At 39.5% G+C, this 20,054-nt stretch overlaps 1 protein-coding gene across 1 annotated transcript; it reads right to left on the bottom strand.

Annotated features, from left to right (window-relative positions):
- Window positions 1–322: 322 nt before the first annotated feature.
- XIAP (X-linked inhibitor of apoptosis) lies at window positions 323–18,937 on the bottom strand. Its single transcript, XM_030497169.1, has 6 exons — window positions 18,847–18,937; window positions 7,737–8,643; window positions 6,178–6,277; window positions 4,404–4,482; window positions 3,758–3,791; window positions 323–1,855 (listed from the first exon to the last, which is right to left on the bottom strand). Exons 2-6 carry the CDS (start codon window positions 8,608–8,610, stop codon window positions 1,662–1,664), a joined length of 1,281 nt encoding a protein of 426 aa, XP_030353029.1. The 5' UTR covers window positions 8,611–8,643; window positions 18,847–18,937; the 3' UTR covers window positions 323–1,661.
- Window positions 18,938–20,054: the final 1,117 nt, after the last annotated feature.

Genomic DNA, 20,054 nt, shown 5'->3' with positions numbered 1-20,054 from the left:
TAACTGAACAAGCTATTTCAGGCGAGATACACCAGCTCATAGGCAAACACCCCCTACCCCACTCCCCTTTATTCCCTTGGAAGGTACAGAAACCCTCCCTGTGAGTGCACACGGGGGCTAGAAACAAGCCTGTGGGAATCGCCAGTCCGTGTCTGTCCTGAAAAATCCCTGTATGCATGAGTTACCTGAACCACTGAACTCTGCACAAAGGCACAAACAGGAAAACACCACCTTTCCATGCTGAATTCCTTATGAATTTTGAGTCATCACATAAACCTAAGAACCACATTCTAATACCAAAAAAATATTAGAATTAACATACTTTGATTTTATAATCAAGGAACTTTAATTTATACAAACAATAGATTTTATTCCCTCTCCAATTAAAATATATGTTATCCTTAAAAACACTCAAATTAGTAACAGTTGAATTACAAAAAGCAACAGAAAGCAACATTCTGTTGTGATTATATTTTGCATGTGAGAATCAAATCTGCTGATCAAGGAGAAACTGGGTTGCACTTTATATTCATAACATTCCACCGGCACATAACCACAGTGATCGTGTAAAAAAATAGAAAAAGGAGACATTAAATCTCTGTACACATTAAATGTGAAACTTGTATCGTGAAAAACTATATTCTGTATCGCCTATATTCTACATCTCTTAGAGTGTAGGACTCAAAGATAAAAAATACATACACAGAACATATTAGTAGCTCCACAAAATAAGGAAGTCGTGTAATTAAGTAGAGTGATGGCAAACCAGCTGGAATTAAATACAAAGCTGTGGTATTTTTTTAACTGGAGAATTGAGGATCGATCCAGTAAGAAATAGTTTATTAAGTATTTTGAGGTGGCTCTCACTAAAACAGTCCTTAAAAATTGAAGCCTTTTTTGTGTAAGGGGCAAGATTAAAACGAGACTGCTCCTTTCACGAAGGGCACAAAGCAGGTAAAATCTCCTTCATTTCTCTTGAGTTCTCTTTTAAGGAATGAAATTGATGTACATTTATATATAGAGGGATTTTTGTGAAAAACAGATAGCCAATTTATACAACTAAGCCCCAAAAAAATAAATGGGGAGACAGGAATTGTCTATCAAAGCAGACAAACTCACAAAGCAGCAGTAGTGAACAGAAGGTGACACACTGCAGCAGCAGCTTTACACATATTCTCTGAATTATGTCACAACCAAAGTTATACAGAAATAAAAACTTTCAATCTTACAAAATATTTTTGAGAAGTTAAAATCTCAGCTATAATACACGTGTATATAATAATATTTTAATTCACTTATTTACAATTGTTACATAGGGCCAGACTCTTTATACAACTGTATTTGCATGAGCTTCAGTCATACTGAGTCCTACCACAGCGAAGCAAAGGAATGATTACATAAATACAGCTTTGCATTACTTCAGATTTCCCAAATTAGGTTTATGAACTCAAATTACAGAATATATATATTTGCCTTTCAATATTCAAAATTCACTTAAGGAAAACAATTTTTAAAATGTTAAAATGTCTGTAGAGTTTGGCAGCAGGAAATTCTCAAATCAGCCATGTGATTACAGGCTGGAATTAACTGCATTGTTTGCATTACACCTAATTAAAGCAAATAACCCAGGAAAATATGAATCCACAGTGCTGTGCTTTTCACTAATACATAAAAATTTCCTGTTTTTTCATTATATTTGTACGACACAGAGGGCATTTGTCAAGTGCTTCAGCACACTCCTTACAGGCAACGAGGTGGCCACAGGGAATGAGGACGACTGATATGTCTTTAGCCATACAGATTTTACAGAGCTTTTCTTCCTGCAAGCGTCTTAACTTCTCTTCAGTGCTGAGATCTGTGGAAAATACACATATAAAAAGAACATACTTAGTATGGGTGAATCTCTCTTTTTTTCTTCACACACAAGGACAAGGTTTTCTTTGTATGATTTAAAGGTCATACCTTTAAAAAAGGAAAAAATAAATTACAAGAGATAGGAAACGAAGCTGCAGAAAGGAATCCTCTGCCCCTCCTCTCCCCCATCTCATTACATCTCCCAGGCCAATGCAAGCAGGGGGTTCAGCTATCTATATTTATTTGCAAGAGCTTGAAATATCTATAGAATTTAGATACACATATTTCAATCAGGAACCATTCTTTTCACAGACTTCCCATTGACAGCTTTCCCCAAACTTGAACAGAAGCTGCAGGAAAAGCTCACTGATACTGGTTAAGTAATTTGGTTTATTTTTTTTCCCCCAAAAAGAATGAGGATGTGATTTCCCTCCCTGCCTCCATTTTCAAAATGCCCATACTTCAAAAGCTTATAAATGTGTAACACAGAAAGAATCAATTTTGCATTTTGCATGAGCGCTGCTTTATTCTAGTGTGCCCCCTTTGAAAACACAAACTTCAAATGCCTTCCCCTGCCACTGGGGGAAAGCTCTGCATAGCCAACCACAGAAATAACGCCCATCTTCATTGCAAGTTCTTTTTCTCCCATAATATCCATTAAAAATCTTATTAAAAGAGTAGGCTGGTAAGATCTCTGTCTTTCATGCCAACCAGATGGTCTTTTCCCTCCCTAGGAGTTCACCCATATGCTCATCTTACACTACAGGTCTCCCGAGTTAGAACTCTTGGGTTTGGTCTATTTGCAGCGTACCACAGTGGCTTTCAGAGCGTCACCTGCATGTCCCAGCATTGCTGGAACACAAGTAATAGGAAAGAAGCACCACCTAGAAGCACACTTTTTCTTATCGTCCAAGGCGGCAAATGCTTCTGTCCCACACAAAATTTATACTGGAAAATAAATAATCCCCTACTAAAATCTTTTTCATTTTGAGTATACTGAGTACTTGACAGTGTGTTGCTGTGCTGGTTTCATTTTGCCACCAGAGTCCCCACCATTTAAAGTTATTCCTCCTTTTATTTTTAAATGTCATTGTCACAAAAATTTTGGCTTTTTAGTCAGCATGAATAGCCTTTCCCAGAAGCACACCAGACTATTCTTTAAATAGTATACACTTTTGAGGTATTAATGCTACTTATTTTATAGATTATATATATAAATGCTGCTATGCTGAGATATTTTAACACCCTCTTTGTTCAGGTTTTTTTTTTTAATGTCCAAAAATAAATCTCTTGAGCAAAATTTTTTTACCTAATTTTCACTCTCGTAAGTGAGCAGTGTGTGAGAGATTTCTAAACCAGGTTTTGTGTAACTGCTGCTTGACTGTCTTCCTACCACCCCTTTAATTGTCTTGTCTTTTTATTGCTTGGTATTTATGAAAAACATTGCAGGAATGCATAATACCATAACAAGCTACTCAAGCTTTCTCAGCTTCCTAGTCCTTGCCATTTAACAGGCCAACTCCTCCTGCCTCACAAGAAGCAGTGATGATTGTAGCAGTTTGGTATTCACCATTCATCCCCCAGGACTACTGATTCAATACTTGATGCACACTTACTAGCTATAAAAAGACGACTGCGTCCTATGCATGCTACTTTCATGGTTTATAATCTTTACAATATTTATCCAACCACAATTAGATTTCACCTAAAAGAAATAAAATTAATTCCACAACTGTTCAGAAGCAATGGAAGAGGATCACCCAACAATCTGCCTCTCATGCTTAATTTAAAAATGTTATAGGGGTATTTTTAGAAGTAACCATTGTCTTTATATGCAAATATGGATATACCACAATGGGGAAGGAGAATGTGGGGGGTGTTTTGGTTTTTTCTAAACAGTTACCTGTAGGATGTATTGTCCCTTCAGCAGCTTCTGTCTAGAAGTGAAATAGACAAAATTACATTTCTGAAGAAAGTAGAAGAAAACATACAGTTACAAGAAAATAGCTATTTGACCTCAGTTATTTTATTGACTATTAAATCTGCTCTGAACAACTGCAAAGGGATCACTGTTCTGTTAAGTCTGGTTTACATTTTCATTTTAACCCATCTTTACTATAATCATAAGTACACGACTCTTAGTATATGGAAGAACTATAAACAACATCAGTTTCACTTTCTCGTGACTGCATACAAGTTTAACAATGCTCTACCAACAAGACAGGAAAAAATATTTACTGCACTTGAATAAGGACATTTTTCATCATGCACCTTAGGTTCCCAGGCTATCAAACCGATGGCACTTGTTCAGTACCCCATATACCAGGTCCTCTACCTGTGATCCCCAACCCAGCTGAGAGCTGGGAGATCTATACGCTCTGAATGACAGAACCAAAACATATTTTGATGTCTTTTACTTTCTGCTAATGAAAGCAGCAGCGGGAGGATTAAATGATACACAGATCATTACAAGAATAACTTCGTATGAAAATTACATTAAGATTGTTTTCTCTTTTAACAAAAGGATGATGAATAAGCAAGACACTTACTGTTGAATCCCTACATCCATCTCTTAAGTGAACATTATTTATAAATTCTATCCCCTTTTCCTTTCTCACAAATCTGCACCTATAAATCAAGAAAAAATTAGTTATAATAAAACTGCATAAACAGCAAACAAAACCTGACTGCATAACTTTGGAAAGCTTTGATACCTTTCCTATATCATACAGAATGGTTGCTTTTGAAATCTAAATGTTTAGTCAACATCAGAAACGTCATTTAATGTTGGTTCTTTTAGTCTTCTGCAATCAAAGAAATGCAGTCACTGGCCTCATGCACCTTCTTTCACTATTTTCCAACCACTGGGCAGAGCTGTTCCTTACCAGAAGATTTAAGGAATGCCGTAACTCCTCAACATTAGTTCTCTACCTTCATCAGTTACTTCATCTTCAGCAGTCCATGGACACAGACAGCATGCTGTGAGACTGATACACTGCCACTGAAGTTGATGTGCAAACAAACACTCCATATCAGACAGTTAATGATCTGAGAGGAAGTAATCAAACCTGACATCATTTAAGCAACCTAAACCAAAATCAAGCCCATACAAGGAGAAGTGAAATGTAGCAAGAAAATTGCATCTTAACCATTCACTGCACCAGGCCAAAAGCTTGGAACAGCATGTCTTTCAAGTGCCTGACACTAATAATGAAAAGCTGCCTGTACCACTAGTGAAAAAAGGATCAGCTAATTCATAACTATTAACTTCCAGTGAGCCTTTCACTACAGAAGACAAATCTGGCAGTAAATGCACAAAAGACATGGATTTTATCAACGTTATACAAGTAACTAAGTCTTGTACTTGGACAGCTTTTACCCACCTGTAAGAAACAATGAGTCATGTACTATTCTGCCTTTCCTCAAGACAGATTTTAGACAAAACTGGCACTCTTTCTAAAAACTACCTCTGGGTCGGGAATCCTCAACCCTTTAAAATGATGCTGAAGTGTGTTTCGAATTGAACACCACTACTGACTTCTTCAGGTCTGCGTGCACCATGACAGAAGTTAGTCATTTTGTATCCTGACCCAAGTTACAAACTTTGGCATTTATGAACCTATTAAATAACAGTTAGAATGTAGTGCTTGGAAATCAGATACTTATTAATAAAGCTTCATGATTTTCCAGGCTGAGACACCAGTTAAGTCCAGACACAGAAATCTCTTTCCTGTAGTAATTCCTACAAACAAGCTGACAAGCAAACACGCTGATGTGGCAGTTACTCAGAAGGTACTAATTCAAGACACCCTTTCAGGCTGATTACCTCTAATGAGTTAGTTTGCCCTCAACCTCTTGAGATTTACTTCTTTCCCACCTGATTTAAAAACTCCTTCCTACCTCTCAAAGATGGCATTAGGTTAACGTCCTCTTTTGAGGCCTCCAATATAACATTAAAGCGTATGTTCATGTTTATACATGTAATATGAGGACTACAGAAGGTAGAACAGATGGAACAACAAAAATAAGGATACCATGCAAAAAACGCCTTAAAATCTTTTCTACTTATTGGAAAGGAAAAACATAAACCATAGAAAACAACTGATAGTCTTTGGTGCCTACATGACAAGAACGAAGGAGAAAGAAGCGGAGGAAGGCAACAAAAGGCAACAAAAGAAATTAAAATTATTTTCCTAAATCTGAAAAATGTTTAAGCCAGAGTCAACCTTCCAAAGCCTTCATTAGTATGCTCTGTCATTAAAATGTAATATACTGTAAGTAAGACTCAGGAATGCAACAAGAAAACAGTAAAAAATACCTTACCCAGGAAACCATTTGGCATGCTGATCCCATGGGTCTTCGTTTTCCTTCCATTCCTGCAATCCTCCCCCACAGTGGAAACACAGAACATGATCATCATTACCTGAGGAAACACATGAGAAGGAAGTTAAATACTTCTAGTAGGCATAACAGTAAGTTTTCAACTAAAATGTTACTTTATTAAGAAAAAAGATGTTTATCTTATTGATTAGCAACTGCAACTAAAAAGAACTCTGCTTTAAAGCATGCCACGTATGATTTGAAACAAATGTTCAGGAGAGTCTTGAGCATGTAATATTCCTGAATTTTATTTTAGCAAGTAATTATACAGGTAAAAAGCGAAAGCTAAAAATAATCGATTACAAGTATCTCAATCCACTGGTAAACATGCCATGAAGCCTACCACAAAGCATTAAAGATGTGCCTTTTTGGTGTCCTCCGTTTCACCACTGAGATTAATGGGCTCTATACAGAAGTAGCAGAACTGACTGAGGAGGTGTTAGGAGAAACCACACTCTCTGCTCTAGCACTATGCCTACTGCAGTCAAAGCTTGTGCCAGAAACTGCACAGATACTGTGTTTATTGAAATGAGAGGAGGTATGGATAGATTTTTCCTACAGAGCTAAATCATTCTCAGGCCACAAGAAGCAGAGTTTTCACAGAAGTCACTTGAACAGCCATTGGGTGAGATAACATGGTGCCCATTTAGTGTTCCTCCACAATACAGATCTCACTTGGCTGTGAGAAGCCAGGTACTTTTAGGAATCCAAGAAGAAATCAATAAACACAGTTCTACTGGGTATAAATATTGCCCATATTTCACCCATACAAGAATATATCAAAGGTTTTATTTATGGCCACAAGTAAAATAAATGGAATCAGATTGAAACAATTCTTCTGAGAGCTACTGAGAGAGAAGTTAATTAAGATGAGAGCAAGAAATTATCCCAGATAATCCCCTTTTCTTTGTGACCTAATAAGAGTAACACTTGGCACTCATATAGCATCTCTCAGTGAAGAACTTCAAAGAACTTTAAGAGCACTGTGCGGTTCAATCTAATTGGGAAACCAATGCACAAAGACACTGGAGTCTTCTCCAAGTCAAACACTGCATGTCTAAAAGTAAAAGCTCTTCTACTGGAGTCACTGTCTTCATATACCTTTTACAGTAGGTGGTATCGGTACTTGCTGATTTTGGGTGTCTGAATGCTCAAACACATCAGCTAAATAAAATGGCACACAAGCTGGATTGTCTTGTTCGTAGGCTTCTGTACAGGCCACAACCCACTCCTTAGACCAAAGTTAGATAGCAGGCAAGGAAAACATACTTTGCTGTTTCACTGCTAAAAATGAATTTATGACCAAATTTATTCTTTGCTATTAAAACCACACTATAATGTATATCATTTTACACAAGAATTTTGAAAAGCAGTTTACAAAGTAAAGAAATCCTGGCAAATCACTGCATATTAGAATAAAAGAATGCTTATCTTTTTCATAACAAGACACTCGTATAACATTTCTTTGTAAAAGACATCAGCCATTTGAAGGTCTGGCTTACCTATGCTATAGAACCCAGCTTCAGCAAGCTGCTCCTTGTCAACAGGATATATCCAAGTTGAAAATGTTTGTAAACGTCTTCCATAATTTGCCATAGATGGATTCCTTGGATGCTGTGCATTGTTCAGACCACTTCTCCCAAGCTCAGCAGGAACAGATTCACTTGGGACATTTCCAACATCCCGGCCCAAGACAAAAAGGCATTTGGGGAAATGCCTCTGGTGTTCTGACCAAGCTCCATCACCAGGTTCCCAGTTTTTCAGTTTTCCACCACAACAAAAACATGTCACTTGATCACCAACACCTGTATAACAGAATCCAGCATTAGCCAATTCCTTTGGTGTCAACTGGCCATTGAGGGGCCAGTTGTGGAAAGACTTTAATCGTATCTCTTCGCTGCACATAGCGGGGATTTTAGGATAAAAGGTATCTGACATATCCACAACCTGCCTAGTTCTCAAAAGGTAATCTGCCTCCATATCAGATGTGTCATCCAGAGCACACGGGAGGGCTGAATTGCTGGAACCATTTTCAGTTCTGTGCTGGTAGTTCTGAGCGAGAGGATGTATGTTATTTTCCACAAAAGTAGATTCAGTAATAAATTTGCAATTTGGGGAAAGCTTTTTGTGTCTCTGAACTGCAGAATCCCCAGGCGCCCATCCTTCCACAGTTGTATGGCAACTGAAGCACTTCACTTTGTCACCTTCTCCAGTATAAACAAAGCCAGCTCGTGCCAGTGCTGACGCCGAAACCGGACAGCTGAGAGGAAATGCAACAAAACTTCCCAGTCGGTAGTGTTCCTGTGCCCATTCCTGGTCACTGTCAGTGTCTGGAGTGGCACAAGCTTCCGAGTTATCTGCGACTTTACATGTCATCTCTTCGTAAGTAGGGCTCTCCTTTCAGATTTCCTGAACAAAGAATAAACAGTTTAGTTTTACAGGAGAATAGATCATTCCCATACGCAAGCTCGAAAACCTGCTAAATTAAACTACCCATCCTTTATGTTTTAAAATAATGCCTCTTCCTTTTCCCTCCCATCTCACCCTTGCCTGCATCCCCGGCCAGAGACGATCACCAGAAAATTACAAACAGGAAAATTCTTAAAGAAAGGGAGGAAGATCATGAAGTTTTACAGGCCAATATAAATTTACCTGGAAAACACAGGTTTATAGCTTTATAGCTTTGAAAGCACGTTCTACTTCTTAACAAACAAACACTGCAAGAAATAAATCAAGAAAATATTTAACGAAAGCTCTGGGCAAGACCCTGCCAAAAGGCTTCTGAAACTGAAATAAGAAGTTACAGAATTTAAAATACTGATTTAAGCCAGACCACACTTGCAGGATTTTACAGCCCAGTTCTGAAACACACCTGTCTATGTTTCTCCATACAAAGGCCATGACCACCATGCCCATTACAGATGGACTGGTAAAACCATCATCAAAAAGAAAGAAGCCTTTGGACTTGTGTCATCTTGTACAGCCATACAGCTCAGTTTTCCTTTTAGCAAAGTATCTCAGGTAATAAACTATCAGATGTTTCACTGGGGCATTTTACCAAAGTGCTGTGCTCTGCTTTTAAGATCAGTGTCGTGGACTACCCAGCAGAAGTGTTCATGCCCAACACACTTGCTTCCACTTTCCCTGCCCTGCCTATGCTCTCTATCAAAAGAGAGCCATCACCTCAGCTTTTCCTCCCTTCCCTCCCTGAAGGAACATCATTCTCCTTACCACCTGTCCCACATTCCTATTCCTCCCTGTATTTTTCCAGGGTGAAAACCAACTGCAAGCCCTGCCCGCGCCCTTTTGCACCAGAAGGCTTCTAAGAGCACTTGAACAAGCTCCTTCTTTCACAAGGACGAAAGCAAACAACTTGGTTCCCACAGATCCTGTGCAAGAATCACAAACTGACAGAGTCATTGCCTTCACCCCAACAGCATAGTAAAAATTCACCTCTTGTCCTGACAAGTGCAGTGATCCTATTGATTTAGAAAGTCTTGGGTAAAACACAGGCTACTGCTGACACACATTTCAAACTTACTCCTTTATTAAGTGGTAAATTATTATGAGGCTGCCCAAATGGACTTCTTAGCATAAAGCAGTAATAATTCAGCAATTAGCAAAGAGAAATGCAGAGAAGACTGAATATGTGTTTGTTTGAACAAGTGTCCTTCTCCATTTTCTATATGGATCCTGAAATGTATTTGTTTCCAGTCCTCACCTGTATAAGGTAGGCCAGCATGCAAAAATGTAGCTTCCTGAACACATTCCTTCGCCAACACCTGCATTAATAGTGATCATACTTTCTGTAAGGTCAATGCAGATGTTACAATTCTAATAATTGCTCATACAACACCAGATTTATCTTCTACAGGAAGGACAAAACCTATTCCAAAGTCCAGAAGCGGAAGGGTAAAATTAAAGTGCCTGTGCACTGCAGGATCGCTGCATCCTTTGCCAAGATGACAAAGGTAATTAACCTGTAAGCATGTTGAGAAAAGATGACGTTAGAGACTCAGCATGCTTGCTTCATGTGATCATGGATACCAGGCTACAATTCCCTCTGTAGGTCAGTTTGTGACTAATGTAATGACACTAGGAATTATACCGTGGCTTGCTGGTTTAGCTTAGCAGATTCAAAAATAGCTTCTGAATAAATTACATTGACTGACCTACAAATCTGACCTATATGCTTGTTTTGACTTTGAAGGGCAAAACCCCCCATAATCAGTAATTACATGTAGTAATATGAAAGCTGTCACAATTCATGTATTTTTTAATATACCTAAGTATACTGGAACCAATAATTTTTCGTAACAAGTTTCAAAGTTCATCTTTATTTCATTTCAAGACTTTATTTTACATCCTCTAGGAATGTTTCTGTAAAGATCTCAAGTGACCTATGTATCTATCACTATTACCCTATACTGCATTCATAAAACCATTTGTATTACTCAAATACTGTTAGCTGCATACTAATTTTCTAATCTGCATGCCTAAAAGACTTTTACAAGGCAGCAAACAAGGCCTACCTCACATCCTCCAGAGACTCCTTATTAAAATGTCCCTTGAAGAACCAAAACAAATGCATATGCTACCTTGAATAGCTGTATATCTTCATGTCTATTTTCCTTTTATAGAAACGAGTTCAGGAACAGTGAAAAAACAACTCATTCTAATTACATTTTTATATATTCCATTTTTTTAGTTTATATTTATTTTAAAATCAGAACAGAGTTTCTACATCCCTCTTTGATCTGCTGCGTACAAAATAACCGCAGCAAATCAGAGATTATCTGCTCAGATAGCCTCTGTAATTTGCCCTCCCTGTCGTAGTGAAATCAGGGGTGAAGACAGACCAAGATCCAAGGCTGACAGATCTCAGGAATTTATTAGACACACAAAGATCACCCTTGGTTTGTGCTTTTTGGTTCCTTACGCCATATGGGGTGACCACATATCACGGTGATGACTATGATATATGAAGTTAAAAACAGTTAGGAGACAGAATTATGCCCCCACTTCTAATGAACTATCTACCTACATGTTCTAAGCACCACTTAAGTGCTCAGTTATCAGAACTCATGTTAAAATCTGCCATTCTTACAAAGAAAAGAAGTCTGATACAGCAGTATCACATGCATATAGAATAAAAAAATAGATTAATACATACCAGGGGCATATATATATACACACATATAAATAAAATCTTGATTATAGCACAAATGCACTACTTACAGTAAGTAATATTCTTTTTCAGTTTCATTGATTACTTCTAAGTAAATGTGAATGCCAGGCAAAAATAAGCTAACAGAACTACCCAAAATTCAGTGTCTGTACTACCCTCAACTGCAATGGAAATCACAGGATAATGCCTTTCAGCCAGATAGAACAGCAGTATTTGAAGCAGATAAAACCCCAAATATCTCTATGTCCTGTACTGGAAGTTTTAACAATTGAGGAAAATAGAATTGGAAATAAGCATTAGGATAAAACTAAAAAAATCTTTAAGGTCCCCTGCAAACAAAACAATTCTATGATTTCATGGTAATGCATTCATCACACGGAGATTAGCAGCTTTATTCTTTCAAACAGTTTTTTCTACAGTGCTATGAAAATTTCCAAACTCCTTCTATTAACATAGTCAATGAAAAATAAATTATGCCCTCAACATAGCAATAATCAAAATATTTGCCACATTTGGATTTTCTGGAGGTAAGCAACCTATCTCCATCCTCACAATCAAAACAGCAGGAGAAGCACATGCCCGGAGGGCAGTAAGTGCTGACAGAAGGTCCAGTCACCACTGATCAATGCTTTAATATGAAGTAACTACTCAAAAATATCGATCACATTGTTTATTCTTAATATTTTGGAACAGATAAACTTAACCATGATTCTAGAAGCTTCTCAAAACCACGTCTAAACACTGCAATGATAGCAGCAGGACAGACCCCTCACAGGTATTCACTAACTTTAACAAACCTCCATCCACATTATGAAGGCCCTTCCTTATAACAGCCCCTCTAAACATAGTTGGTTTACATCTCAGTATAATTTTATCTAAGAGAGACATTAACATAGTTATTAAGAATTAGGGGAAACTCTTCACCTGTGCAAGTACTGCTTTAAATACAATGTTAGTACTACTTGAAATGCAACATCAATTATTTGTATTTCAAACAACTGTTAAGAGCAACCGTTCAAAGGGTAAAATTAAAACTAACTTAGGAATAGTATTTCTACACAGGTATTTTAGCATTTAACAGGTATTTAACTCCAGTTAGTTAGAGTGATGGTTTAGAACAACAGCCCGCACCATAACCACACTCAGACAAACATTAACTGCAGAAGAAAAATAACCAAAGGTAAATTTTTGAATGATTTATGGCTGAGAAACATAAACTGGTAAAAAGCAGCCAACTACAACAAGTACACAAGACTCTACAATACATACCAGCAGCAAACCCGAGTGCAGAGAGTATACTTTATGTATTCAGAAGTTAATTAAGCCTTCCTGCATTGATTTAATTAATCACATATGAATTAAAAGTAGAAAGTCCAGAAATGTTAAAGTTCATTTTCACTTATAAAATGCAAGAGATTTTTTTTAACCATTACTGAAGCGTTAAATATCTTCTTATATATGCAGTGAGTAAACAAAGCCTGTTTTAGCCTGAAAGACTTCCAGAGTCTGAGCCAAGTTTAATCCTGCTTTTAAACATCTGAAGGTATTTGTCACAAGACACCTCCCACTACCAAGCTAAAGTACAAATTTAGTTATTGATTAGATTTTAGAAGACAAGGAAGTATAGCAAAAATGTTAACTCAAAATGCTAAATTGTACACTGTGGTTTCGCAAGCCAAACGTGTTCAATTCAGCTGGAAAAATATTAGCAGGTGTGATTTTATGCAAAAATATGACATCATCACATTACCTAGATCTGAAATGCTTTACAGGAAAAGCATCGAACCCGCTTTTCTCTTTCAAGTGTGTTTTATTAGACATGATTATTTCCATCCTTAACCCTGAAGCAGATTGGCATTTTAAGGAGTTATTTTCAATTCTTCCACACAACAGGCATGGCAGTAACCTCCAAATCAAAAACCTACTTGCCCAACCTCATGTTTCTGACCAAAGGGTATATAAACATGGAGCTTCTACAGCCTGACATGCTGATGACAGAGCAATGTTAGTGTTTCTTGTTGGCTGAGTTTTGAAATGTGAGTAGTGCACCAAGTAAATATCAAACAGGACATACTGTACCAGCTGATACACAGATTAAGCACGTCACTCTTGTGCTGGCTCAGCTGCAATTAGATCAAGGGAGGTGCGTGCTGCTAACTGAAAGTGTACTTATAAAGAATAAAACCACAACAAACACAGGATTTATCTGAACAGCGTTGACAAATCTCATCATATTTATATCTAATTATCAATAGCCATTTAAAAAAAATCCTGCTTAGAGGTTTGGGGGGGGTGTTTGGATTTTTTTTTTTTTTTTAAACTTTATAAAGAGGGTCTGTATCTACACACCACCTTCTGATTCAGTGCCAAAGCTTACATAAATTCGCCTCAGCTTCATTCATCTGTTTTTCAAACAGGCCCTACCTAACTTCTCATCAGGGTTTATCATCACAGAAGTCAGTCAGCTGCTCAAGGTTACAGTAGGCTATTAGATCCTCCTGATAGTCACAAAGGCTTTTACACTATCTTAGAAATAAACACAACCAAGCCAATCAAAGTGTACAATTTTGAGAATTATTTTCGTATTGTATTTTTCTTCAGGAAGAAGTCATGGGTATGGACTAGAGCAATAAACAAGAATGGATTCATGGCAGAGCTCTCAGTAGACAAGAGTAGGACAAATCTGGACCTGCCATGGGCAAGGAAAAAGAAAACTTGTGAACTTACAAAATAAATGTCTTCAGAAGAACTTTAGCTGCATGTATGAGAAAGAAGGAGTAAATACCAGCTGCTATAGCTGGCATGCTGACAGGAGCACGTACACGGTCCTACAGAGATGTCTGAAGTCAAACATAAGACATAATCAATTAGAGCCATTAATGAGTGTACAGATCAGTGTTAACCAAAGCAATCAAATAAGAGAAGGGCTAAAGGTCTGGAGAACACCATTTTAGCTCTACCACAGCTTGCCAGGTGTTTAGTACAAAGCAAAGTGTGGAAAGAGATGTTGGCATTTTTAATTTGGACGCAGGAAAACTTATCTAAAGCAAATGTCTGGTTCTGACAGCTGCTGCCACTGAAATAAACTGCCTACAGATGACAGTACTTAAAAATAAGGTGCTGGGAGGGAACCAACCCCCAAAAAAACCCCACCAAAACCAACACAGAAAAAAGGCTACCAAACCTCACACGCTGAGAACGATATGGAAAGCGATACTAAATGTAGAAGTAGACATTAAGAGAGCCAAAACCAAGAGCACAAGACTTCAAATAAGCCCCCACCAAAACAAAACAAAACTATAATGAAGGAAGGAGCAATCCTGGCGGTCTCAAGTTTCTCTGGCAGTTCCAGTAGGATGAATGCTTTATTTATGGCACAAATGGGAATATAATGAAATATTTGTCATTCAAGGCACTATACTGCTGTAAATCATTCAGAAGTCTGTGTATAATTTAGATACCAATTTTTAATTACAAGGTCTCTAGAATTGTGCCATTTAAGCCTATTGAGATTCTCTAAGTATTCTTTAAGGCAAACCATAAAGAAAGAATAATTTTTGTATTTCTGGCTTTTCCCTCCCCAACTCTTTGGAAAATCAGGCTATTAGTTTTTCCATCCACTTGCCATATCCCCTTCCAATGTCTTAATTTGCTGAATTATTCTACTGTTACCCTCTTATAACAAGCTTCTTACATAACTCACTGCAAGAATACATTTCAGATTTGGTACTACAACACTGGGGGGGGGGGATCAATTTCCCAAAAGATTCTTCATTTTATATTATACACTTACAAGTTAGACATACAATTCAAGTGATATAAAAATCAATGTTTTGTATAATTTTTATATTTTAACTTTAGAACATTTAATATATTAACTGCTGTGTTATTAACAGCAATTTGATTTAGCTTCAACCTCTTCCTCAAGAAACTGAGATTAAACTTCCAGAACTTTTCCCCTTAACTGAAAACAGCTTGGAAGTTATATTTAACACAACCTGAAGCATACTTCCATCCATGAAAGTCTACCAATATGTTTGGGGGCTATGCAAACTATGCAGTTCCTACCCTCCTAAAAGCAGAAATTACACACTACTTTCATCAACTATGAAGCAGAGGAGCTAAACAAAACAAGTAAATGAAGTTTAATTCTGTGGTCATAAAATGCATCACTATGGAAATGTAATCCCTAAAAGTTGAGTTATTGGCTCTTTTGGTTAAGAAACAAAAAATTACCCAGACAATGGGGATATATTAAGTAAAATAGCCAGTAGTAAAAAATGCCCAGCCAAACCTGCGGTACTCTGGGATGCATCTCCTTTGCTGAGCATGAGCTCTGCTCCAGCTTTTAGCGTTACATCCTTTTACAAATGATTTAAACTTGTAACTGAAGAAAAAGGTGGGAAAAGAGGGCATCTTTCATCAAGGAGACATAAAGATATGGAACTTTAGCTACAGCAACATCATTAATGCCACGGCAAAATTGCTGAATCTTTAGGATTCTAAAGAAAACCTGTAGAACCACAGAGGGGCAGAGAGCCCACCACCTCCTGCCTCACCCACTGGCAATGGTGTTCATTTCCACCCAGCTAATGCTCCTGACCACAGAGTGGCACTTCGTTCACTATTCACATTCACTTAACTGCAGCCTGATGCACAAGCAGCATCAAGATACTTTCTGGTGTCACTAGCATGAATGTTTTGCCATTAAAGAATGAAGTGAGTTTGTATATATTTTTTTACACGCATATATATACACACACACACGCACATACGTACACACACACAACTCATCTTGTAAACTTGGAAATCTTTCTTGAGTTATCCTCTAGATTTAATTTGTCAGGAAATTGGGATGACTTGGGGATTAATTCTAATTATAATATTGTACCAAAAGTGAAACATGAAAGTTGCACCTGCTGAAAACACTCTGCTTGCCTTTCTATTTAATAAGAAGCTCCCCCAAACATAGAAGGGGAAGGACAACAAACTGCAAGGCAAGTACAGCTTCATTCTGCTTTTCATGTGATAGAATGCCATTCAATCCAAGCTTTGCAGCGTGCCTTCTTCAGCCTTAACATACTTTCAACCTTCATGCACATCTACTCGGTTTTCATGTTCAAAAATCTTCTTATTTCTGAGCCTCGACTTTCAAACATCATGTTCAAAATATTTTGGATTAGAATGCCACAAGACAGACCCCATGCAATGAAAAATAAAAAGCAGCAAGTTGCTAACTCCTGAAACAAACAAACAAAAAACCAAATGCAACAGGTACTTACAATAGTTTTTCCCTAAGAAATTAATATCCAATCAGACCAAGTTTAGTAACAGATTAATCAAAGCACATACTGGTTTCATCTCTATTTCCCACCAGCCTTTAGAACAAATTTCAATATTTACATTCCTGTTGGTACAAAAAGCAAAGGTTAAAAATCCTCTTTTTCACATAACCTTCAGCATTGTTTATGAAGGCACAACGCCAAAATTAGGATTACAAAAAGCATTTTTAAATTCTGATATTTGGCCAAGAATCCAAATGAAAATACATTATGAAGTTGAAGAGCCTAAAGGTCAGAGAATTCCTGAAATTCAGATGTTTTACTGAAACTAGCAAGGGATGTAAGACTGGGGAGACTCCACCAGATCCCAAAAGGGCAAAACAAAATCCTGTAATTAAAAACTAGAGGGCAGCAAAAAGGAGAAAGACTAACTGCAGACAATAGAATCCAATGATCCAGCTTTCTCTTCTCTCTCCCAGGAAATTCTGCATCTGATTATTAATTGGATTTTCTGAAACTCTTCAGCTCCCTGCAGCTGTCTCACCCACCCTGGGAGGATGGCAGCAGACACAGCACACCTATCACAGGTACACAGAGGCCTGAAATGAAATCCATCTTCATACTTCAGAAACCAAGATACGAACACACGTTTTCTTACTGTTCTGATAACAAACGCAAATCTGCCTCGTATCAGTGGGTGCAGCCAGAAAAACCCACAAGCAAACAACCACCCTCAGCACAATTCTCTCACTTTTGCTTCTGGTTACAAAGGGCAAGGTCAGAGGAGGTAGAGAACAATCATTAACTTGTTCCTTTGCCTTGCTGGCCAATGCTGTAGTGCCAAGTTTTCTAAGGAAGGAAGTAGTTGCGTGTTCTTTAAAGGTCTTCAAAGAAAACTGCAAAGCAGTCAAGTAGATAGAAAAACGAAGCACTTGCGAAAATGAAAAATATCAAAGTAAAAGCTTAATCAACAAATCCATCCCAGAAAAACCTGATTTCTTAGAGGAAGTAGTTCACTGTTGTCTCCTCTCTTATGTGCTGATTTATTTCACAATAAACAAACAGTAGATTGACTTAATACATATTCTACTGCCCTTTGTTAAAGTATTAGATTTTTAAGAAGTATTTGACAAAAAACTTATTTTTCCCCCCAGTTGTTTGCTTTTTCTTCCAAATTGGTCTGCTGTAAGATCTTGCAGTTTCTAATCGTTCATTTAAGAAACAAAATCTTGCTTAGCTATATGAAGTACTAAAATCACAGTGTTAAGATTGTAGCAATGAAGGGATAATGAAAGCAGTTCTGCAAAAGTACCTAAAAACAGTTCCGAGAACAAATTTACCCTTTTTAGCAGACACAGGTCAATGACAATTGAACAAGACAGATACTATCAAGACTAAAAATACTTCTTGCACGCATTTATAGGACTTCTATCAGGAAGACAGGAGCATCAGTAATGGCAATAACTCTTAAAGAGAGATATATCACCATAAGTACAGAGCCACTGTACAAAAGAGAACTGTTTGAACTGAAGTTTGAATTACAGCTGAAGAAATATCATCTGAGTGAACTTCTTCCCGCAGAATTCCTAATAACTCCTGAATTCTTACCGTAGAAAACCTGAACAAAACTGCGTTTTCATCAACAAGCAGCAGAAAGGGCATTCTAGAAGGTGATGGTTCTAGTTAACAAAAAAGCAAGCAAGCGTGGGCAGGCGAAACAATACTCAAATACGCCAAAAGAACCAAAGACGAGCACGGGAGCGCGTATCAGCACAGCAAATCAGCCTCGGACTGCATGCAAAGAGCACACCGCACCCACCGCTGCGCCCGCAGCAAAGCCCGCGCTGACGCGGGCGGGGGGGCGCGCCCGCTCCCATGGCAACGCCTCCCCCGCCTGCTGACACCCCGCACCTGGTGGAGGCGGCGGCCGGGGCAGCGGCGCCCCGGGACCCCCGGCACCATCCGCGGGAGGGGCAGGAGGGCCCCGGGCAGCGCGGAGGGACCGAGCCCCCTGCCCGGCGCAGGGAGCCGCACCTTGCTGCGCGGGGCAGCGGGAGCCGCCAGAGCGGACAGCGGGGGAGCCCGTCCCGCCCGCCGCTCCGCGGGACCGACCGCCACGGCTGCGCCCGCCTGACAACTCACCGCGCCACGTCCCGTCCTGACGGCACCGGCCGCGGAGCCGCTCGGAACCGGCGCACGCCGAGAAAATGGCGGCTCCCAGCACCCACCCCGGCCCCGCTAGGGGGCGAGCAGGGAGCAGCGCCCCCTGGCGGGCCGGAGGGCCCCGCGGCGGGCCCCGCTCGCTGGCGGAGGGCGGCGTTTGCTGGCAGCAGCCGGGAAGTGCAGGGCGGCAGCGCGGGGGGGCCTCCGCCTCAGCCCCGCGCCCCGGCCCCTCCGGCCCCGCAGCTCGCAGCGCGCCCGTCTTCTCCCGCACCATCACCCCCTTGGTTTCACACCATCTTCTCGAGCCGGGTCTGGTCTGGAGCCTGCCAGTCCCAGCGCTCTCCTGGCTCTCACCCCTTGACCCGCAATTACGGCCCGTAAAGACTAAAACGTGTTAAACGCGGGGCAGCGCAATTGGGAGGGAGCTCCAGGGCAGCCTGTCCATGGCGGGTCTGCGGCCGCGGGGCCCAGCAGAGTCTCACAAGACACTGCCGCTGGCCAAGGGGCAAGATCACAGAATCCCAGAATGGGTTGGGTTGGGTTGGAAGGGATGTTAAAGCTCATCCAGTTCCAACCCCCTGCCACGGGCAGGGACACCTTCCACTAGAGCAGGTTGCTCCAAGCCCCTGTGTCCAACCTGGCCTTGAACACTGCCACGGATGGGGCAGCCACAGCTTCTCTGGGCACCCTGTGCCAGCGCCTCAGCACCCTCACAGGGAAGAATTTCTTACAAATACCTAATCTAAATCTCCCCTCTGTCAGTTTAAAGCTGTTCCCCCTTGTCCATACTTGGACATAATAAAGGTCCATACTAAGTAAGTTACAAGTTTGACCTAAGTAAGGTGTGGTTCTTAATAACTGCCTTGGCTGAAAGATTGTGTGGCAGTGCTGGGGTTTATTCTGAAATTTATAGACTTCTCTTAACTGGCCACATAATGGAATTGAGAAATCATCCACCAGATGCCAATCTTCTGAGCACAGAAGACATGAGATGCCTACCGGCAATGCTTCTCAGTACCGCTTGGGCTGTACTATAATTGTTTCTTAATCTTTGTTCATAAGTCATAGGGATATTAAAGCAAAGCAAGTAGTGCTACTTATTAACAAGTTTGCCAGGGACTGGCCTTTTTTGGGTTTTGTTCAGATAGTGTTCTCACTAGGTGTGGTTCTGAGTTACCGGCTGGGCT

Source organism: Strigops habroptila, chromosome 9 (assembly GCF_004027225.2).
Source record: "Strigops habroptila isolate Jane chromosome 9, bStrHab1.2.pri, whole genome shotgun sequence".
Classification (NCBI taxonomy): domain Eukaryota; kingdom Metazoa; phylum Chordata; class Aves; order Psittaciformes; family Psittacidae; genus Strigops; species Strigops habroptila.
The sequence above is the reverse complement of the archived record's forward strand: the minus strand, read 5'-3'. Positions and strand labels throughout refer to the sequence as shown.

Excerpts from the sequence above, each read along its gene's own strand:
- XIAP (XM_030497169.1), bottom strand. The coding sequence starts at position 8,610 with ATGACATGTAAAGTCGCAGATAACTCGGAAGCTTGTGCCACTCCAGAC. Across the intron at positions 6,278-7,736 it reads AGCTGGGTTCTATAGCATAG|GTAATGATGATCATGTTCTG; the intron begins GTAAGCCAGACC and ends GTGTTTCCTCAG. Across the intron at positions 4,483-6,177 it reads CATGCCAAATGGTTTCCTGG|GTGCAGATTTGTGAGAAAGG; the intron begins GTAAGGTATTTT and ends CTTGATTTATAG.